We start from the raw sequence: 24,745 nt of genomic DNA on the forward strand, positions 1-24,745 counted from the left end.
TTGCCTTTTTGAAATGCACCCTAACACCATGACATTTAGAACTAACCCTTTTATGCAAGTTCAAATCGAGAGAACTACTCACCCAAATTCACTTCTTAAAAGTCATACCATTTCCTTATCATTTAGATAACATAAAATCAAGCTAAATTTATTACATTTACCCAATTTATTCCCTGATTGCCTTAGACTATACCTTGCTCAAATTTCATCTAAGTCTAGGCTAGTCTAAATTTTTTAACTTTATTCATGAAGAAACTTCACTCAAATTTTTGCATGAGTGACTTGTATATAATTATGAAAATGGATGTCACAAAAAATACCAACTTACTCATTATTCGTTCTCGAACAATCAAAATAAAGAAAGTAAGTCAAGTCAAGAAATGAAAGAGTAGATGTATTCTAAAAAAAAGTAAGGGTACTTGTCCAATATTCCCTTTAAGATTTCCCAAGTGAATTCTTCAATCGGACGATGATTTCATTTGATCTTTACTAGTTGAATCTCCTTTGTCCTAAGCTATTGGACTTCCTGATCAAGAATGGAAATTGGATCCCCCTCATAAGTAAGATCGTTATCTAAAAACATTGAATCTCACTTGATAATGCAATCTCCATCCGTATGGTATCTCTTAAGATATGTAGAATACGAAATGGACTCTCAAAAATATTGACATTAATGCCAAACTGTATGCTACTCGACCCACATCATCAAGAATCTTGAATGGACTAATTTACCGAAGGCTAAACTTTTCCTTCTTGTCAAACCTCATGACTCCCTTTATAAGAAACATTTTTAACAAAACGTATTCTCTAACTTTGAATAAAATATCCTTCACCTTATGGTATGCACACTCTACTTAGCTACTCTTGGTTATTAATAACTTGGTTTGGATAAATCTCACCTTTTCCTGAGCTTTCTTTGTCAAATTTGTGCCCAAAGGCTTCACATCACTAGCCTCAAACTATTCTATGGACGATCTATACCTTCTCCTATAGAGTGCCTCGAATAGAGCTATATCAATGCTAGAGTGATTACTGCTATTACATGAAAACTCACAGAACAACAAGAACTTGTCCCAATGGCCACCAAAGTCGATCATACATGCCCTCAACATATCCTCAATCACTTGAATCATCCTTTCTAATAGTCCATTATTTTGAGAATGAAAGGTTATGTTATAAGTGAGTTGGGTGTCTAATTCTTTATGCAACTTGTCCCCTAATTTAGAAGTGTATTGCATACCTTTGCCTCAAATGATGGAAAGTGGCACTCCATGTAGCCTCACTATCTTTTTACATAGATCTTTACTAACTGCTTAGAGTTGTAGTCCACTCTAGCTGAAATGAAATGGGGTTATTTAATCATCTTGTCCACTATAACTTAAATCAATCCATACTTTCCCAAGGTCTTAGGAAGACCTACAACGAAGTCTATAGCAAATATTTACTATATCGATTCAGGAATGGGTATATTTTGGAGAAAGCCTATAGGTCTTTGATGTTCATACTATACCTATTGACACTTGTGACATTTAGACACATACGACACTCTGCCCCTATTTATCCCAAGCCATCAATAAAGCTGCCTCAAGTCACAATACATCTTGGTTGTACCTAGATGAATAGAATATCATGAACCATGAACTTAAGTAAGCATATTTTAAATCAAATTACAAACCCAAGGAGCACATACTCTCCCTCTAAACAACAACACTCTGTGGGCATCAACTGTGGTATTTGAAGCATTACCAAACACTACCTTGTACTGGAGTTTATTTAATTTCTCATCCTCAAACTATTTTGCCTTGATTTCTACAAGGAATGTTAACTTTACCTCAATAATAACCAATACTCTACCCCTTTCTAAAAAGCCAAAATTCATAAAGTTAGATGCTAGATCTTGAAAATCCCTAGCCAAGGGTTGCCTTGATTCCCCCAAACAAGACAAACTGCCCATACCTATTGCTTTTTGGCTAAATACATCTACCACCAAATTGGCCTTACCTTGATAATACTGGATGTCCACATCATAGTCTTTTAACAACTCCATCAATCTCCACTATCTCAATTTTAAATCATTTTATGTGAATATATATTGTAGGCTATGGTAGTCTATGAATACCTCAGACTTGACACCATAAAGGTAGTGTCTCAAAATCTCGAGTGCAAAAACCATCTATGATAACTCAAGTCTTGAGATGGGTAATGTTTTTTTGAGGCTTCAATTTCCTCAAAGCATAAATCATGACATTCCTATCTTGTATCAATACAACACCCAAACCTAGATGTGAAGCATCATAAAATATAACAAAATCCTTACCTTTGACTGGTAATGAAAGGGTAGGTATTGTAGTCAAAAGTGTCTTGAGATTTTGGAAGCTCTCCTCATACTTATCTGACCATACAAATAGCACCTTTTTCTAAGTCAATCTTGTTAAGTGAGTAGTGAGGGATGAGAAATTCTTTCTAAATATGTGATAGTAACTAGCAAGACCCACGAAACTCCTAACCTCAGTCACAGAACTATTCCAAACCCAAATCTTAATTGCCCCAATCTTCTAAGGTTATACCATCGCCTCCTTCTCCAAGACTACATGCCCTAAGAAGGAAAAAAGACAACCATAACTCATATTTTGAGAACTTTGAATACAACTGCTTCTCCTTCAAAATTCCCAAAATAATGTGAAAATAAGTTGAATGTTCCTCCTTGCTCTTAGAGTATACAAAATATCATTGATAAAAACTATCATAAAAGAATCCAAAAAATACTTGAAAATACCATTTATCAAGCTTATAAAGGTTATCAGTGCATTGGTCAACCCAAAAGATATCACTAAGAACTCGTAATGCCCGTACTGAGTCCTGAAATTTATCTTAGGTTTATCCTTAGGCCAAACTTTTCATTGATGGTAACCCAACCTCAAGTCAATATTAGAGACTACTTAATCACCCTGTAACTGGTCAAAGAGATCATTTATTCAGGGAAAGGGCTACTTATTCCTTATAGTAACCTTGTTCAACTGCTTGTAATTAATACACATCCTCATATGGCCATCTTTCCTTTTTAATAAATAAAACTAGATCAACCTAAGGTGAAGCACTAGAAAAAATAAATCCCTTGTCAAGTAGTTCCTATAACTATATTTTTAGTTCCCTCTACTCTGTCGGAGCCATTCAATAAGGAGGAATAGAAATTGGGTGAATGCCTGGCTCCAAATCAATAGAAAAATAAAGATCCCATTCCAAAGGTATACTAGGAAAATCCATGGGAAATACCTCCTGAAGCTCTAAGACCAGAGGAATCAACTCAATAGAAGGTAACTCCGCACTAACATCTTGAAAATAAGCCAGGAAGGCTGAACACCCTTTCCCTACTAGCTTTCTAGCCCAAATAAAAGATATAGTTTTCACCGGCTTAGACTTATATGCTCTCTCCCACTCTAGTTTCTCCCTCACATGATATGGAGATAATCAAGTCATACCTAGGATGATATCAAAATCAAGCATGTCCAAAATGATCAAGTCTACAAAAGTTTGAAAACACATGAATAAAACAAAACATGCATGATACACATGGGTCACCACCACAAAATCTCTAACCAGAGTAGACATATATAAATAAGAATCAAGTACATCATAGAAGAAAGTTTAGACCTAAATAAAATCTAACAGATACATAAGATTAAATTGAATCGAGATCAAACAAAATAGTAGCCATGTGGTGACAGATGAGAGTACTACCTAAAATGACGACATCAGATGCCTTGGATTCTGTCTTTCCTAAGAAGGGATAACAGTGAGCACTATCATCAATATAGGAAACCTCCATAGAAAGATATACTCCACCCTTTCCTAAATTACATTCACCTTTGTTTTTTCCTTGACCTCTCTAATTATTACTTAGTCCACCATGTGTATGACCCTTATCGCTATCACCTCTACCTCTACCTACTGGTACCATAACCCATGTATTTTTTATGCTTGATTACCTATTTTCCTCAAAAGACACTCTCTTTTGAAATGCCTCACAACACTACTATAATAACAACCTCGCTCAAGAAAAGGCCTATTGGTCGAGAAAAATGAAGCCCCTTCGCCTCTACCAACTGAAGGCTGCTAAATAGTCCCTAAATAAACACTTGTAAAGGCTGGTAGATTTGACTGAATGAACCAAACTGAATAAGCCTACTGCCTGTGACCCCTAGAATAAGAACTACCAAAGTTACCCGTATTTTAGGACTTGTTGGCTAATACCATAGCCTGACCAACCTGCTTAACTCCCTCAAAATTTTTTCACATAATCAACAAGATTATTAAAGACCTTTCTTACAAAATTCATATGAATACACAACACTTAAAGATCAATGTTTATAACTTTAATAAATAATATAGAGCATAGAACATAGCTTTGCATGCTGTAACAAACATACTTCCCTACTCAAGAGCTTAAAACTTATCTTTGTATAATCACGAAAGGTTTGGGAACATACTTCTCCTAAAATAAGGCATGAAACTGGCCCTAGGTAAATGGAGGTAAGGTTTATGATCGACACTCTACATAGGATCTCCACTACCGCTTGGCATTCCTTACAATTGGAAAGTCACAAATTCAACACTATGTTGTGGTACAATTCCCAATTTGTCTCACCTCTTAGTAATCAATGATGAACTCAAACGCATTATCAGTCTCAGTACCATAATATGAAGGAGGTTTTATTTTTAAAAACTTAGGTTTTGTACTGTTCATGATAGGGCCTAACACAGGATGGGGGAATACATCAGTCCTCGAAGTTTTATCTATTTTAAGAGCTAAAATGGTAGTTGGATAAGAACCTAGAACTTAAGAGGTTAGCAAAGTGGGAGTGGCTCCAATACCAACCAACCAACTTAGAAAAGCCAAAAACTATTAAATATACTTAGATGACATTGGATGAAGGACTGCACCTCCAATCGGTGCTGCCACCTCTATTTCTATACCATTCTTGTCCACTACCTCAACCTCTTCTTAATGATTCTGGGTTGGGGAAGTGATACTGACTCTAATGGGCCTAGCTAGCTATTGGTTATCCACCCTCTACAGGTACCTATCTACCTCCCCCTTCCTCTACCTCTACCTAATCCTCTTCCTTGAATTATTAGTTCTGTAGCTAGAGCTGCTGGTGTTGGGGAAGATACTTTTTCTCCATTAGCTCTAAGGCTCACCATCTATCGATAAAAGAATGAATAAATTTATATACCAATTTGGATCACTAAATACCAGTTGGAATTATGTTAGATCCTGAAAGAAGAAAGAATAGATAGTTTTCTAAAGTCCTATAGCCTCTCAAAGAAAAGTACAAGCATCTCTATAACATTTTTCTAGGACCTACAGAACCTTCTTTGGTACGTTGAGATCGATGAACCTATGGCTCTGATTCTAACTTTTTTATGAACCAAATCTATCTTGAGTGGCACCAACACTAACCCTTTAGTGGGAGAATCAACTAACCATCCAATACTTAGTCGAAGTTAGCCAACTAAGCCAATCTCATTAGAAAAACCAATATTCAACATCTTAAAAAAGAGTAACAATAAATATATATAAAATAAACCATAACCTATAACCTAAAAGTCATTGTATCAAAACTCTAATTAATGTAAAAGAAGGGATACAACCCCAAAACTAAAGTAATGTCGAAGTCTAAAATAATGGACTAAAGATACAATTGAAGAACTTATGGTGGCCTGAAAGATGCATCTCACCTTGAGTTCGAATATAGTTTGTATCATAGTTGGGGTCTTGAAACAATCATTGAAATATGCTCTGTACTAAAAAAAGAAGAGCACGTGTAATAACAGAAAACAAGAAACATCGGTGTATTGGTAGGGGCATCGGCCAACTTAAAATGATATATATGAACATATAACTATAACACAGAACAATAAGACAATCATGAATACCTATCACACAACCTTAATTCAAGTTCATAATATCTAACCTTATTTATCAGCATCATGAAATTTAATTTATGTGAGTCAACATGGATAACAAGGCAAATCAACTATGACTACCAATAAGACTCCAAGTCAAAAATCCATGGCTCAACTATTACACCAATTATGTCCTAGTTATATGAGTAAACAGGTAACATAGAGTTATACAACAACTTACAACTAATCCAGACCACTCAATGGTCTAATAAACCATAACAAATCAATTATCATGTATTTTGATTTACATAAAGAAACCACCTTTATCAATTAAGCATATAAACTCAGTTCACTCAAGGAATCAATATCATAATAACAATATTTAAGCCCAACTCACTCAAGGAACCACTACAATTAATAAAACACATAATCCACAGTTTACTCAAGGGGCCATCACACTCACTTGTACCTTGTATATATGCTAAGAGTCTTATGGTTACCTACTAGCCATAACCTACATGGGGAGAGCTCTTGCTCATGCACCAAATCCCACATATCGAGTGTCTGCCAACCTTATACCAACTCATCCCGTGAAGATGTCCAATTACTGGAACAACTCATAATAATATGTATCACAACAATCACAATCATAATGAATATAAATAAAAAATCATGACAATCAACAAGCTTTACATATATGTTCATTGCATAAGATTAATACCTAGGATATCAAAGAGTCATTCACTTCCCTTAAACATAATTGTACAAGCAATACTAGGAAATAGTTATCATACACACATAAAACAAGTTGGATTTCAAATATATTAAACCATCATTTACTTGAATCCAAGCCTAAAATTCTCTAACAAACTTGAGATTTCCCTTTTCTTGCTATAATATCTTGATTGTGGTCTAAAAATAAGTCTATAACACATAATAAACCAAATAACCTATAATAACCTATCCCAAAGCCAATTCATGGTCATTTCCCTTAATTCTTTAGTTTTCTACCATAAATTCACCTTAAAAATACTAATTTCATGGTTACATTAGTGAATTATAGTTAAGCTAGAGTAAATTATCAACTTTTTACTAAAACTCAAATATTTCACACCCAATTTACCCCTTGCACTAGAAAATTTGGCTAGGTCCTGCGAAATACTCCCTAAATCTTGTAAAGTAGTGATTTTAAGGCTTAACTAGTTAATAAGGATGAATAAGTTATATTTACAAAGAATTTTTATGGAAAATAGGTGAAAGTGTTCCCAAATCGCCTAAGTCCTTCTCAAAATGTATTTAGAAATAATAAACAATTTTCAAGAATTTTCTGCATAAATAATGATTTACCCTACTATAGAGACTCAATTCCGCTATAGCAAAACTACTATAGCGAAATCCATCTTCTATAGTAACATCGCTATAGCGGAAACCATTTTTGCAGCCACATTTAAATGCAAGTTTAAGAAAGACCCTTTCGTCGTATTATTTACCATCATTTGGTTTAAAGGTTCAAGTGCCTGATAGAATATTTAGAGAAGTGTCTTCCCTGGAATCTCTTGGTTTGGTAATTGGGATAACTTCTGATGAAATCTCTCCCATACTTCATGAAGTGGTTCCCCATTGCTTTATCTAAAATTCATAATTTCATCTCTTGGTTAATAGACCTTGGAGGGATGGAAGTATTGGTCTAAGAAAAGCTTTATGAGTTTACTCCATGAAGTGATTGAAGTCGTAGGGAGTGAGAGAAACCACAATAATGCTTCACCTGTTAGTGAGAACAGAAATAGATGGAGATGAAAGGCCTCTTGAGTGGTACATGGAATGTTAAATGGTATGCACACCTCCAAAAAATTCCTTAAGTGAACATATGGGTCTTCATATGCTTGACCCCTATATAGCCCTTTTATTTGCAATACATAAAGCCTGGTACTAGTCACATGGAATGTCCTACCCCCATGATGAGATAGGATACGGTTTTTGCTCGCATAGGCCCTATCATTTAAGTTTCTCTCTCCCCAAGTATCATCGGATGGTTCCACATAATTAGTGCCTTCACTCATGGTTCCGTTTATGCTAGAATTACGTACAAAAGATTCAAAAACAATCAGGACAATAAAGTGTGACACTCCGGATGCTCCCAAGTAAGAACAACACCACACAAGTAAACTCTACACTTCACTCCCTGGTAACGATGCCATTTTGGTAACGCTCAACTCATTCCCATGATTGAGGGGTAAAACGGTCGTTGTCAAGTAACCCAATATAAATTAGGGTCGAATCTCAAGGAGTGAATGCTATAGACTTTGAATCTATGGGTATTCTAATTACTATAAGGTTACCCAAAAAGCTTAAAATAAAGACATTTATAATTAAATGAGGGGATTTTTTTGGACACTTTTTCATTATATCCTTTCGCATGCAATAAGTATACAATATCGTTGATTTGAATTTAAGGTTTGGAGAAATCTTGGGATTATGTATCCTTAGAGGTAAAGCGTGTGGGATAGTGTTAGTATATTATGGAAGTTAGTTTCTAAATAATATATAGGTTAGGTCGAAGATCATTGAGGCCAATCTTTTAATAAAACCCTAATGATTTCACTCATTGGCTCTTTCAAGCACCTAACAAGTGTGGAGTTTGTACAACCACCCAAAACCTCAACCAAGCAACCCTATCTCTAGGATGATGCCCTTGGCATGATTTACAATCCCTAAACACTTATTTCTAAGATTGAAAAAGGTAGTAAACCATAGGCTTAGTTATTCACCATTGCCTTTACCCTGATAGCCCTCTTTTGAGGATGTTATAAGCTATCGAATATTCATCTAAATCCTTTTTTTGAGGATGACAAAGGGTTTCTAGAGCTTGGAACTTGCACTCATCAAACCCATTTGGATATTTGGAGTTATCACCCATCAAATCCAACTCATACGCTTAAACAATGGTAAAACCCATACTCAACAACTAAAATCCATGCAAACACAACAATACCCATACATAATCACACTCTAGTTCAACATAACCCAAGACTAAATTATTTATCTACTCATGAAGAAAGTAAAGAGAAATATACCATGTGGGTCATCAAAAACATTCATTATTCATAAAAGCAACTAAGAAATTTGAGTCTCCAAAATAAATTACAACTTGCCCAATTAAGGTTTCAAGTTTGGAATTAAAAAAAACTATCTTCTAAGGTGAGTGGTGACCTAAAGAGAAAGTATTTTTTCTTATATAGGGCCTTGGATCCATTTAGAGAAAATTACTAAACTGCCCAGGGCTACACTCCCGCATAACCGCGATCACGTGAGGTTGTCCGTGATTACTACCAATACGAACGTAATTGTTATCCATGATCACGATCTGATGATCAGCTTGTCTTCCATCAACCACGACCGGTGGTTCGCGACCGCAGTACCTGAGGGTCATCTGCTGTAGGTCCTTTAATGCAATCTTTTGCTCTCTTTGGATCATTTTAAGCTCCAATCCTTATCTTTCTATATTTTTAACTCTATATCTACAAAGAGAGGATATTCATTCATTTATAATGTGAGAATGTCTAAATATTTAATCTAAACATGATAGTGTGCGTGCATAATTAGTGTGAATGAGTGGCAGGATTCTCATTCATCACCACTTCTCTAGCTCTTACAATGAGGGGTGCTTCTTCTGGCTCTGGTACTGTTCGGGACCATTTCCATGCCCTTACTATCCTTTAGGATTTTGAGGTATCTCCTGATGCTAACACTAGCATGTTGAAACTTTTCTCCTATGATGTGTATTGTTTACTTAATCTAGGGTCCATTCTCTTTTATATGACCCCATTAGTGACTATATATTATGGTTTGGTCCTAAGGTTTTTTTTTACCTTTTTTTTTTTATTTTTATCCTGGTAGGTAACTTTGTGATTACCAAAAGAGTCTATAGGGGGTGTGTGGTATATGTTGCTTGTAAGGAAAATTTGGTGGATTTGTTCGAACTAGATATGATGGATCTTAATATTATTCTGGGGATGGATTGGTTGCACTCATGCTATGCGTCCTTAGGTTGTTGGGCCCGTAAGGCTGTCTTTAAATTCCCTGGTGAGCCAGTCATTGAATGGGAGAGTGGTTCCCTAGATCCTAAGGGAAGCTTTAGATCATATCTTAGTGCTCGAAGACTAATCTCCAAAGGGGTGTCTAAATCATTGGGTCTGGGTTACAAATTCTAACTCAAAAGATTTTTCTTTGCATTTGATTCCTGGTGGTGAATGAATTTCCTGAGGTCTTCCCTAATGACCTTCCTAGTTTCCTTCTAATAGAGAGATTGAGTCTAGGATTGATCTTATTCTTGAAACTTGTCCAATTTGTATTCGTTTTTTTTATAGAATGACTTCAATTGAGTTAAAAGATCTTAAGTAACAATTAAAGGATCTCTTAGATAGAGGTTAAATTAGTCCTAGTGTTTTTTTGTGGGGTTTTTCCATTTTTTTATACATAAAGAAGGATGGTTTCCTCTGGGAATGAATAGGCTGTCAGAGCATGAATAAGGAATTTAGGGTCTCCTCCTTATAGGGTAGATCAGAAATACATATTTTATATGGGGTGCTCTGTTGGTAGTGTATAATGGTTGGTAGATGCTGAGTGGAACTTTAGGCTTTATTTGTAGTAAATGAAGTGTGTTAGCTTGGAGATAGCAATACAAGAATCGTGGAGGTAGATTGGTAGGTTGGATACAATTTGTGGATGGGGTAAGGTTGATGACTTGGGAAATACAGGAGTGGGAAAGTTGTGACATATAGGTTGGGGGTTCAGGTTGAACTGGTGGATTGGGTGTTAATTCATTAGATGGTTTAGAGAATGGAGTTTTTATGACTATGATAGACTCTAGGTCACATTTGGATGGATGAGGTTTTAGGTATAGGAGAACTAAGCATCCATTATGTATGCCTTTGGTGATACCCATTCGAGCGGAGTATGTACTTGTATGTGTAATAAGATGAGTGTCGAGGGTTAATCTTAAATTTTTTCTAGCGATGAACTTAAAGTGAAGGTCGGGGTGCATTTACTCCTATTCTATTGATTACCTCCTATCTCGGTTAAGAGGGCACTCTTCTAGTGTTTCACATATTCTAATAATGCTTACGCCTAAGGTTTACATTCTGTATTCATCTTATTCCCTAGATATGAATCTTGACCTTATGTTACATTAACCATGATATATGAATTCATGTTCCTTTTAGTGCCTAGTCTTAAGGACTCTTACTATGGTATGCTTATGTTAGGATGATTCTTCATCTACAAGTACCTCGTGCCTATTGTATTGTGTCTCATTTTGGAGGGTCTATCCATAAGTAGCATAATTAATTTTGGTACCCTAATTCCTCAATGACCTTGGAAAGCTCCTACTAAGATAAGAAATTTCTTGATAAAGCTATTAGTACCAGGTAAACTTATATTGGACAAAGTTGAAGAGAAGAAAATGGTAGAGAGATTTAACATAGTGCTCATTGAACCTCTATAATATCTAACAAGTAGATTCTTATGTCGATCATATAGAACACCAACACATAGAAAAGGGGCTGAAGAAACCAGTCCATGACTTGACATCGGTAGAATACTACCTCCAATTCCCTATATGTTTGATAGAGCCAAAGATTCCCCCAACTGATTGGAGTACGCCGATTACCTCCTTAATCGTACAAGATAGTTACCACCTATCATACGACTTTCTAACTAAACATTTTTTTCTAGTCATTCTACTCTGTCGATCACCTTCTTATGTTAGAGTAACAGTGGCAATAGAGGCATAGTGACATTTTGGGATAAGGAAGTAGATATACTTGGTGGTGAATACTAAAACTAAGGTTATAGAGAAGAAGGGGAGGGTGAGGTAAGGTTGTTGTCATAGAGGAAAACTAGGAGAGGAGTAGGCAGTAAAGATCTTTGTAAAAATGATAGAGATTATTAAATCTTTAAAAAGATAGGCCATACCACAGTTATAGAAGTGGTAAGCTTAAATTTTGTGATTGACGGATATATCAATTGATGTGTTGGACACTTAAGAATCTTAATGGGGCAAGATGCTTAACTACAGTGATAGAGCAGAGTAGTATTTTTGGATGGATGTAAGGAATGGAGCCTTGTGGCGTAAGTTAACTTCTTTTAGCTTAGAATAGCTTGAATATGGAAGTAGTGTATAGCTAGACTCAGGCTCTCGTAGTGATGTTCCTATGACAAATTGTAAGCGAAATTAGACTTTCCCTCTAGAATGAGTTTTGTTCATCCAGTATTCCATGTGTTTGTGTTGCGGAAGGGTGTGGGTGATCCTTTGTTTGTTGTTTCCCTCGGAGGATATTGGTATTTCAGACTCTTTGTTCTATAAGGAGGTCCTGATGAGGATCTTAGGTTGGTAAGTTCACCGATTGTGAACAAAAAGTGTGGCTTCAATAAAGGTTCAATGGTGGAACCAAAAGTTCAGGAAAGCCATTTGGGAGGTCGAGGAGGACATGAAGTCCAAAGTACTCATTCCTAATTTTGATTTTGAAAAATCATGCTCGGGGTATGTGTCAATCTTCTCATCTTTGTTTTATGTCTTTATTTTCTAACTTGGCTAAAGGGAAGCTTGATGGGTATTAATGTGTTGACTCATGCTTTTGCTTGCCTTTACCCGTCATTCGAGGATAAATAATCCTATTAGGGGAGACTGAAACACCCCAAACTTTGGCCCTTGCAAAATTTCCTAAGTTTTAATATTTTAAACATCGTACGACTTAAAGGTACATGTGGTATGCTTGGATATGCCTTAAGGTCCCCCACTCATATGTTAGTCAGTGAGTTTTGGTTGATTTCTATCCAAGGTACGACTAGGAACCTTACAAATCGTATGTTAGGGTATAAGGCGTACATGGCTAAGTTGTATCATGCCTTAAACTTAGCTGAGTAGATTCTATCTAGGGTATGAGTTAAGGATACTTCTTGTATGTTAGGATATAAGTTAGACCTAGGTGGTTGTATGTTGGTCAATATGGAGGTCTAAGATGGTGCTAGGGTATGAGATAAGGGTACCACTCGTACCCTAGGGTATGGTTTAGGGGGTGTGGTCATACCCTCTTGCGGTAAAGTTTTCAAATTTTAAGTGAGGGTAGTCCAAACATTTCCCACCCCAAAAACATTAAGTCCCCCACTATATAACACTTGGTGGCCTCTCATAACTCATGTAGAAAGATAAAAACACTTTCAAAATCCTCTCTAAACTCTCTCTTGAAGATTGGGGCTAGGGTTTCAACAAGGTGCCCATCTAGAGGATCAAGAGTCAAGTTCTCTTCGTGAATCTTCATAAATAAGACATGCTACTCCTCCCTCATTGTTATTTCCAACTAAATAAATGTTTTATCAATGGTTTTCATGGCATAATTGTGTTATGATTTTGTGTTTTGAAGCATCGGTCAGGGGTTTTGGTTATAATGGTGGGACATGGTTTTTCCATGTCTTTTACTTATAGTTTTCATGATTATAATAGTGATTTAAACCTTTGGTTACATGGGAATAGTTAATTGGTACTTGGTTTTGGTTTTGGAAACTATATGCCCCTAATATGTTTGTTAAAATGCCTATGAGAATGCTTTTATTACATTGTTGGACTTTTAATGAAACTATTACATGGTATAACCTGGTAATGGAACTTAAACTGGATTGGATGGTTTTAAATGGTTAAATGGTATGGTCTTGGTGGTCATGATTAGGTTTTATTTAAAGCCTTCTGAGGTACAAGGGAATTCTCGAAGCAAACATAGTAATGAACTACTTGTGGGGTACATAGGAATCCCCTAAGTAAACTTAATAATAATGGAATCTTTGGGTACATGGAAACCTTTAAAAGGTTGGATAAGGACATTTCTTATAAGCTATAGTCAGTATGATGATACCACTTCTTATAACCTTGGTTAATAACAAATGGAATTGGTGGTTTGGTTGCATGAAAATGGTTTTAATTGGGAAATAATAGTGGGTTGTGATAGTTAAACGTGAAGGTGTGAGTCCAATGGACGAACAATGGAAACTCATGTTTGCTGACATGAGGATTGAACATGGCGGCCACTGACTAAACTTATGAGTTACAGGGGAATCCCTTAAGTTACACTTGTATATATGTATTATGGAGAGTGAAGGGTACATGGGAATCCACTGATCCTATGGTATCTCTGATTCGTGAGGCTACACGTATCGGGGCCCATCCAGGGGGTATTATTGGACCCATATAGCCCATTGGTGGTTCTAGGATGGTTAAGCTTCATAAACCCAGGTTAATAGTTTTAAAGGTATGCTAAACCCGATGGTTAAGCTTCATATACCCAGGTTAATAGTTTTAAAGGTATGCTAAACCCGATTCCTTTTCCCGGCATGGATTACATATATATATATATATATGGATGTGAATGTATATGGCTGCTTACTTTGATTTTAAAGGTTGGCATTATTTTATTCTTATCATGAGTGCATACTTGCATTAACCTGCTAACCCGTCTTTGGGCATTGTATCCCCATACGATATAGGAACTAGCCATAACACTCCTTATGCTCATTGATCGGATTCGGGGACATCCAGTGTTGGATTGAAGTTTTGAGCTTCCATATTTTGGAAGTCTCCATTTTATGTCATGGATTTCCTTACATATTTTTGATATATTATAGACTTTGTTTTTTGTCTATGGTCAGGAGCATGTACCAACTAAATACTCTTTGGTTGGGTTTAGAGGCGTTGTGTGGACAACAGTGGACTTGGATATAGACTGATTATGATGTGAAATTGGATTTTTGTTTTAGTTTGGTTGGTTATTGGATGAATTGACTTGAATTGGGTCGGTGTAGGAAGTAGACCTATTCCAAAGTCATTATATCTTCAAATATGCTATCATGTTATATGTTCGAAATTTATCTGACTCGAGGTACATGTTGGTTGGTTCGGTTGGGTATCAGGGGTGGTCTCAAGTTCTAGTTGGACTTGAGATGCCCATTACAATAAAGCCCTAGTTTAGGTCGTGTCAAGTATGTTGGAAGACCTTTTTTAATATCTTCCACCATATGTTCTGACTCCACCAACACCACCAACAACATCTACAACAGTATCAACAACAAAGAAATAACACCATATATTCCAACACCAACATCATATGTTTCAACAATGACAACAACACCAACACCAATAACAACATCAACAAGAAAGACATTAAATAAAAGACAAACACAAAATGATACTGCCAACGAGACTTTTTAAGTTCTCCCAACAAATGACTTTTTTTGCATATTTTAATAAAAATAGTAGTTCATTCATTTAATACTTAAAAGACACCTTTCTTTTATTTTTTTAATAAATAGGATATGGGCAATGAGTAAATAAATAGAAAAAACAGATGTAAATAACTAATTTAAATAATCAATGTAAAAATATGATATTCACATTTTCAATTTTCATCGTAGAAAACATGAAAAATTTGATAAAAGATGCAAAGAAGAAGACGAGAAGGCAAGAGCAGTAGTGAACTATACCTGCCATGTCAAAAGCAATGAGATCAAAACATCAATTTTAATTGAGAAAATATATAGATTGGTTGAGATCCAAAAGGATCCTCAAGCAAAATAGAAGAGAAAAGAATGAAAAAAGAGCAAACGGTTGGGATTACCCTAAAAAGGAGAGAAAGAAAAAGAGAAAGAAGAGAGATGAATTATTTTATGCTTAAAGGAGAGAGAATTCTAGAGATAGGTTTAAATATTTATTAATAATTTATGATGGTGAAATTCTTTGAGTAGAACGGGGAGATGGTGATTGTGACATTGAAAAAACAAGATAAGACAACTCAATGAGCAAATTTTTGAGTTATCTAATAAGTATTTTTACTGCCTTAGTATTTTTTTTCTTTTTTCTTTTGGACAGAAAATTACTTTAAAATTAAAAAAATCTTAAAATAGATAAATCAACTATTTCAATAGATGTCAACATCTGGTTGAAAATTTTCAATAGATAAGTCATCTGTTGCAACAGGTGGCAATGTCTATTTGATATTTTCCAACAGGTAAGTCATCTATTGCAATAGATGTCTTTATCTGTTTGATAATTTTCAATATATAAGTCATCTATTGCAACAAATGTCATTGAATGTTTGATAATAACCAACAGATAAGTCATTTGTTGCAAATGATTGAACATCTATTTTAATAGATATCGATAATTATTTGATAATTTTCAATAGATGTGTCATCTGTTGCAAAAGGTTAGTCCTCTGTTTTTTCAAATCAAGCGATTGTTTGAAATATCTGAATTGATTTAGCTAGAATTAATGATGAGTTCATAGGTTCAACTACAATTTTAATTGATATCGTTGTAATTGTACGATATTGGTATTGTGTTCGTCCTAACCAGAGTAATCAATTTATCAATTTGAGTTGAAATGATTCAAATTAAGTGATTGTTTGAAATTTCTAAATTAATTTAGCTAGAATTAAGTATGATTTCATAGGTTCAACTATAATTTTAATTGATATCATTACAATTGCATGACGTTGATATTTTGTTTGTCCTGACCAGAGTCATCAATTGATTAATTTAAGTTGACATGATTCAAATAAAGAGATTGTTTGAAATATCCAAATTTATTTAGCTAGAATTAAGGATGAGTTCATAGGTTCAACAATAATTTTAATTGATATCATTGCAATTGCATGGTGTTGGTATTGTGTTCGTCCTGACCGAAGTCATCAATTGATCAATTTGAGTCAAAATAATTCATATCAAGTGATTGTTTGAAATATCTAAATTTATTTATCTAGAATTAATAATGAGCTCATAGGTTCTACTACAACATCAATTGATTTTCTTGCAATTGCATAATATTGGTATTATGTTTGTCCTGATCGGAGTCACCAATTGATCAATTTGAGTTGAAATAATGCATATCAAGCGATTATTTAAAATATCTAAATTAATTTATCTATAATTAAGGATGAGTTCATAGGTGCAACTACAATTTCAATTAATGTTGTTGCAATTGCATAATGTTGGTATTGTGTTTGTCCTTACCTAATTCATCAATAGATCAATTTGAGTTGAAATGATTCATACAAGTGATTGTTTGGAATATCTAATTGATTTAGATATAATTAAGGATGACTTCATAGGTTCAACAATAATTTCAATTAGTGTCGTTGCAATTGCATGACGTTGGTACTGTGCTCGTCATAATCAGAGTTATCAATTGATCAATTTGAGTTGAAATGATTCATATTAAGTGATTATTGAAATATCTAAATTTATATAACTATAATTAAGTATTAGTTTATATGTTCAACTATAATTTAAATTGATGTCACTGTAATAGCATGACATTGGTATTATGTTCATCTTGACCGGGGTCATGAATTAATCAATTTGAATTGAAATGATTCAAATTAAGCAATTATTTGAAATACCTAAATTGATTAAGCTAGAATTAAGTATGATATAATAGGTTCAACTACATTTTCAATTGATTTCATTGTAATTGCATGACATTGGTATTGTATTTGTCCTTACTGGAGTCATCAATTGATCAATTTGAGTTGAAATAATTCAAATCAAATGATTATTTGAAATATCTAATTTATTTAGCAAGAATTAAGTATGAGTTCATAGGTTCAACTATAATTTCAATTGATGTTATTGCCATTGTATGATGTTGGTATTGTATTTATCCTGACTGGAGTCATTAATTGATTAATTTGAGTTGAAATTATTCATATCAAATGATTGTCTGAAATATGTAAATTGATTTAGCTAGAATTAAGGATGTATTCATAGGTTCAACTATAATTTCAATTGATGATGTTGCAATTGCATGATGTTTATATTTTGTTTGTCCTGATTGGAGTCATCAATTGATCAATTTGAGTTGAAATGGTTCATAGCAAGTGGTTGTTTGAAGTATCTAAGTTGATTGAGCTAGAATTATGTGGTTCATAGGTTCAACTATAATTTCAATCGATCTCATTGTAATTGCATGATGTTGGTATTGTGTTCATCCTGACTGGAGTCATCAATTGATCAATTTGAGTAGAAATGATTTATATAAAGCAATTTCTTGAAAGATCTAAATTAATTTTGGTAGAATTAGGGATGAGTTCATAGTTTCATCTACAATTTCAATTGATATTATTGCAATTGCATGATGTTGGTATTGTGTTCGTCCTAATCTGAGTCATTAATTGATAAACTTAAGTTGAAATGATTCATATCAAAAAATTATTTAAAATATCTAAATTTATTTAGCTAGAATTAAGGAAGAGTTCATAGGTTCAACTATAATTTCAATTGATGTCATTGCAATTGTGTGACATTGTTATTGTGTTTGTCCTGACGGGAGTCATCAATTGATCAACTTGACTTAAAATAATTCATAACAAGTGATTGTTTGAAATATCTAAATTTGTTTAGCTATAATTAAGGGTGAGTTCATAGGTTTAACTATAATTTTAATTAATGTTGTTGCAATTACATGACATTGGTATTGTATTCGTCCTGACCAAAGTAATCAATTGATCAACTTGAGTTGAATGATTCAAATCAATCTATTGTTTGAAATATCTAAGTTGATTTAGCTAGAATTAAGGATGAGTTCATAGGTTCACCAATAATTTCAATTGATGTTGTTGTAATTACATAACGTTGGTATTATGTTCATCCTGACAAGAGTCATCAATTGATCAATTTGAGTTGAAATGATTCATATCAATCAATTGTTTGAAATATATATTGATTTAGTTGGAATTAAGGACGAGTTCATAGGTTAAACTATAATTTCAATTGATGTCATTGCAATTGCATGACGTTGGTATTGTATTCGTCCTGACCGGAGTCATCAATTGATCAATTTGAGTTAAAATGATTCATATCAAGTGATTGTTTGAAATATCTTAATTGATTTATCTAGAATTAAGGATGAGTTCATAAGTTTATTTACAATTTCAACTGATTTCATAGCAATTGCATGATGTTGCTATTATGTTCCTACTGGCTATAGTTACCAATTGATCAATTTGAGTTGAAATAATTCATATTAGATTATTATTAAGTTAATATTAAATTCATTAAAGTTCCAATCATACTTATTAACTGAAAACTAATTTTAGTCAGATTAATTTAATTTATTATGAAATAATTAAAATTTATCGCTTAAAAAATTTATCAAGATCATTTTGGACCAAATGAACATTTTTAGAACTTGTCATTCTTTTTTAAAATACAAATCAACACATACAAATTATCCATTTGTGGGAAAAATATTTCATCATTTCAAATCTCGAGTTCTCTCTCTTCTCTTTCACTCTCAATAATGCAACTTATGACTACTCAACATATTACTCAACCCTTCACAATAAATCAATTTTCTTCCCAGTTTTACCACATAATTGTTATTTTTAACTTTTTTCTTGCTTGTATCCATTATTTTCTCATTCTTCGCAAGTAACAGAGTTCAAAAGGAGTTTTACATTTGTTATTTTTTAAAAAAAATTAGGAATATTTAGTTAATTATGAAAAAAAAGACTTTTAGTTGTATTATATTCTAGAATGAGTTAACAATTTTGAGTTTTTATGGTAAAATATAGGAAGAATCTGAGAAAACCCTACTTCTTATCGCAGTATTCTATTGACTAAAACAACAACAACAACAACAACATACTCAGTGTATTCCCGCCTAGTGGGGTCTCGGGAGGGTAGAGTGTACGCAGACCATACCACTACCTCAAGAGAAGTAGAGAGGTTATTTTTGATAGACCCCCAGCTTAGGACCAATAACAGTATAACCAATACAAAAAGTAAGCATATATAAACTAGTATGGTACACCAAAAAAACTAATAGTATAACAAACACAAAAGATAAGTGCATAATAAACTAGTACAAAACAGAAAAAAAACCAACACCACTAGCCCTAAAAACTATAGACTGTTATTGACTATTGTGGTATTATTGGATGGTGTTTGTGGTGTTGTTAGTGGCTGTTAGTTGTGTTCGTATGGTTGGTGTTAATGGTTTTGGTATAGGTGTTAGTGGTGTTGGTATTAGTGGTGATATTGGTACTAGTGTTGGTGTTAGTATTGGTAGTATTGGTGGTAGTATTGGTGTTGGTGGTGTTGATGTTGGTATTGGTGTTAGTGTTAGTATTAGTGGTATTGGTATTATTGGTGTTTCTGTTGGTGTTGGTATTGCTATTGGTGTTGGTATTATTGCTGTTATTGTTGTTATTGGTGGTGATGGTGGTGGTGTTGGTATTGGTATTGGTGGTATTGGTAGTGTTGGTGATGGTGTTAATGGTGATGTTGGTGGTATTGGTAATGATGTTAGTGTTGTTGGTATTGGTGTTGGTGTTGGTGGTTGTCTTATTATTGGTGGTTTTATTATTATTGGCGTTGGTGTTGGTGGTGGTGTCAGTATTAGTGGTGTTAGTGCTGGTATTGATATTGGTGTTATTGATATTAATGGCGTTGGTATTGTTATTGGTGTTGTTGTTGTTGGTGCTGGTATTGGTGGTGATGTTGGTGTTGGTATATATTGTATTGGTATTTTTGGTGGTGTTATTGGTGGTGTTGGTAGTGTTGGTAGTGGTGGTGTTAGTATTGGTGGTGTTGGTGGTGATGTTATTGTTGTTGGTGGTGGTGGTATTGGTGTTGTTGTTGGTTATGGTGCTGGTGTTGATATTGGTGGTATTGGTATTAGTGGTGGTGTTGGTATTTGGGGTATTAGTGGTATTGACTAATAGATTACACATCTGATGAAGATGTGAAAGACCTAATTCAGTTTCATCGAATAGATGATCTGCCCGTTTCAAAAGATGGGTAATCTATTGGAAGTTATCAAAATAGAACTGCTACTTGATTTGATAACTTCCAAGAGATGACCCGCCTGTTACAACAGGTGGAAAATCTATAGGGAGATATTAAAATAGGTCTTCAAGTAGATTCCTCATCTGTTGCAACAAATGTATCAACTGTTTGCATAAAACAAAACAGCTCTTCCCATAGATTAACTATATGTTTCAACAGATGTATTAGCTATTGGAAGAAAATAAATCAGTAGTAAGACTGTTTTGATCTCTTCTAGTAGGTTGTTCATCTATTGCAATAGGTTATGCATCTTTTGTAATAGATGATTCATCTGTTCCAACAGATGGTTATCTGTTGGAATATTTTTTGTAACGTGTTGTATAAGATTATTGAATTTTATGTTACCTTTTTTTTAAAATTATGCAGACATCAAATATAATGTATTTTTATTTTTCTCTTCTTTGTAGGTAAAAGATGTCTCCCAAAAGAAAAGAAAGTGAAAGTGGATCAACTTCTGACCACCTAACAAAAAAGGCTGGAGTAGAGATAGATTCGGAGGAGCTTCCTGAACAATCTCGTCAGAGAAAAGTAAAGCTAATGAAAGATATAAAAATAATATTGAGGGAGGCGAGAAGGGTCTGTAGAGGGTGGTGAGGAAAATAAAAGTGAGTAGGAAGAAGAAGAAAATAAAGAAAAAGATGATGAAGTAGAAAGTGAGAAATATGATGACGATCAAGATGATGATAATGCATTATCAATGGGACGTGAATTCAGATTGAAATCCCAACATAATCTTGTCAAAATAATTAATATTGACAGGTTTCAAGTTGAGATGTCGATAGATAACCATGTAGATTTAACTGGTGATTTTCTAGTTAAATCTCAGTTGGGGAAACCTTTTGATATTTTAGGAATACTATGAAGAAGGAAAAACTAGAGGAATATTTTAAAAAGAGCTACTTTGGACACTTTCTTAAGCTGCCTGAGGACAACAATGTATGTTTCCAAATAAGCATGGTATATGGTCTTCTCAAGTGCAGGATCAAGTACGTAGGGGATGAGAAGGATTTTAAGGGGAAGATGGATGAAATCTATATTAACTACTGTGGCATGCCGGTTTGTTTTGGCATGAAAGATCTTACCATAGTGATAGGCTTTAGATACGATTATCCAAAGGAACCTTTCATCAGGAAAACACCTTTTAAAAATTCCAAGGCAAGCAGAACAATCAAACCACCATCATCAAACAAAGGCAAAGCATTGTCCAAGTGACCACCTACCAAAATCAACAAACGCAAGGAAAAAATAGATGGGTTGTTAGACATTGATGGACGTGGATACAATGCCACGATGTTGTTAGAAGATATCAAGGATAAAACCATACTAAAGAAGTACAAGGAGCAATTGTTCTTAGTTTGGTTTGCCCATTACGTTATATTGGCAAGAGACATCTATAAAGTCCTAAAAGATAATTTGTTGGAGCTTGCTGAGGATTTGGAGAAATTCTACAATTATCCTTAGGGATATAACAGGAACAAGTTGACTGTCAAATATTTATTGACAAAACTATCCCCAAAGATAATCTCCTTATATGGATTTCCTTGGGCTTTCATGGTAAATTTAATCACTAATTTTTTACTCTTGCATTAATTTATATTGAATAATTGTTATGACTTTCTTTTGTTTGCTTCCTATTTACATTTTTTAGGCTTGGGCATTTGAAGTCATTCCTCCCATCAAAAGTAGGTCAAGCATTACTCGGATGGGGTTTCTCATCCAAAGATCCTTAGGTGGTTGACTGCAAAGAGAAATACAAGAATTAAGGAGGTTGATCTCCTTAACCCTCCGAATGATACAATAAGTCTTCTTTCAAGTAAAATAATTTAACTCAAATAAAGATATTAAAATAGATGGTCCATTTGTTGCAACAGATGGGACATCTGTTGTAATTTATCTTAACAGATTACCAGTTTACTGCAACTGGTGCAACAGATGGGTAATATGTTGTGATAGATAAGTCATAGGTCGCAATAGATTACCCATCTGTTTCTTTGGTTCTCTGAACCAAAATTCACGGATTACCCATCTACTATAACTTATGCAACAGATGGTCAATCTGTTGCCACATATGAATCATCTATTTTATAAATTTTCTGTGTTAACATGTTACCCAACCTACTATAAATTATTCTTTGAAATAAACGTATCTGCCCTTTTTTATAGGTTGTGCATCCATGGATTGTACCCACTGAGAAGGAGTTGGGGATGACTTCTTTTATTACTTTAGGTCTTGTTGATATAATAACAGACCCAACGGTAGAGTTAATAAAAAGGAATTGGCTGGATAAACATCCATAAGAAGAGCAGTTGGCCAAGGTCAGCCTCATGTTGAGGCGTTTCATGACCAACCTGCTGTAACAGATCTGGATGCTACTTCTAGGGGTGTTGCTGGTGGAGTTGTTGATGTTAGTGGTAGCCATGCTGATGCTGATGCTACTGCCAGTTACGATGATGAGCATGTTGATACTCAAGAAAAAATAAGTATGTTTAAACTCAACCCTTATAGTGGTCCCTCTCACAACTCTTCATACTCATTTCTCATTGCAAATGCAAAGACTGCATGGACAAACAGGAAAAACTCTTTAAAAAAATAAATGCACTCAATGATACTTTTGAGGAGTTGAAACCCAAGAGGGGTGTCATACCATCCAAGAAGGTGAGAGAGCCATACATTTATATCGTGGAGGTTAGGAATAAGAAATCACATACTCTTAAATATGAAACAAAACAAAATTGCAAATCCTCCTCCTCTTTCAAAAGTTGATGAAGTTCAAGGACCATTGAAGAAGGTTAACATATACGCGAAACTTAACATGAAATAGAAGGCTGCTCTGAGAAAGTACATAAATTCCAAGCAATGCATAAATTTTTTTACCATGAACGCCTTTCGCCCCAAGACTTCAAGAAGATGACAGATATGAAAGTGTGGTAAGTGGAAATGTTTACTTTTCCTAACCTAACCTTCTAATCTACTCCATAAAGAAGAAGCTACACAATGGATGTGTCATCTATTGCAATATCTGGATATTCTGATGCAACTGGTGGTTCATTAATTGCAAAAAATTATCTATCTATTGCATAAGTTATATTAGATGGATAATATGTTAATAGATTCAGAGAACCCTATGCAAAAGATTGACCATCGGTTGCATTTTCCCACTTTATTTTTCTTTTTTAAATTACTAACCTATTTTAAAATTATCTCATTATATCACAGTATGTTGATGAAATTCTCTGCCTCATGAGGGGCAGGCAATTAGCATTCTCGATAATGGACCTAAACCTCTACAACAATTTCAAGAATAGGTACGATAAGCTCATTCATCTAGGGTTAACTCCCGGTGACCTGAGATTTAATTCATTAGTTTCTAAGTTCGAATGGGATGAAGATATGATTGAATATGTTAGAGGAAAGAGGCTATATCCACACGGCAAGGACTGGACTAAGGAAAAGAGAATTCTTGAAGTCATGAACGTGGACGTAAATTATTTTCTGGCTCTTTAGATACTACTCAAGAATGGAATGGTGAAGGTTTATTACTGCAACTTACCTGTCTTCGAAGAGGCCAATTGTTTTTCCAAGATGCATCCACTATTTAACTTGTTCCCTAGCTTGTTGAGGAAAAGTAAACCGATGAAGCATTTGCCAACGAAAGTGTTGAATGAAAAATGGGATTTTGAAGGTCAAAACATAGACATTCTAAAATATTCAACTAGTGTCGCATACGGGTCGTACGCTCTTGGACACATCGAATGTTTGCTAACTGGCATAGAAATTTCCAATCCAAGAACTTTTTGTGCGACAACCCTATGGAAAGGATGCAAGAGGTCTGGGCTTATTAGGCAATAACTAAAAGGTTGGAGCCTGTGTATGTAAAAGAAGAAGATGTAGAAACATAAACACCATGACAAATTTTATTTCATGTAACTTTACATGTAGTGATA

General features: G+C 34.4%; 1 protein-coding gene across 1 annotated transcript in view; it reads left to right on the forward strand.

Annotated features, from left to right (window-relative positions):
* Positions 1-24,400, forward strand: part of LOC124885789 (glycine-rich cell wall structural protein 1-like) — a 41,762-nt gene extending 17,362 nt beyond the window's left edge. Inside the window, exons 2-4 of the mRNA XM_047394037.1 lie at positions 20,211-20,506; positions 23,162-23,281; positions 24,306-24,400. Coding sequence (XP_047249993.1) covers positions 20,211-20,506; positions 23,162-23,281; positions 24,306-24,400 — 511 coding nt within the window. The remainder of the gene's footprint in view (positions 1-20,210; positions 20,507-23,161; positions 23,282-24,305) is intronic.
* Positions 24,401-24,745: the final 345 nt, after the last annotated feature.

The sequence above is a fragment of the Capsicum annuum genome, chromosome 7, assembly GCF_002878395.1.
Source record: "Capsicum annuum cultivar UCD-10X-F1 chromosome 7, UCD10Xv1.1, whole genome shotgun sequence".
Lineage (NCBI taxonomy): Eukaryota > Viridiplantae > Streptophyta > Magnoliopsida > Solanales > Solanaceae > Capsicum > Capsicum annuum.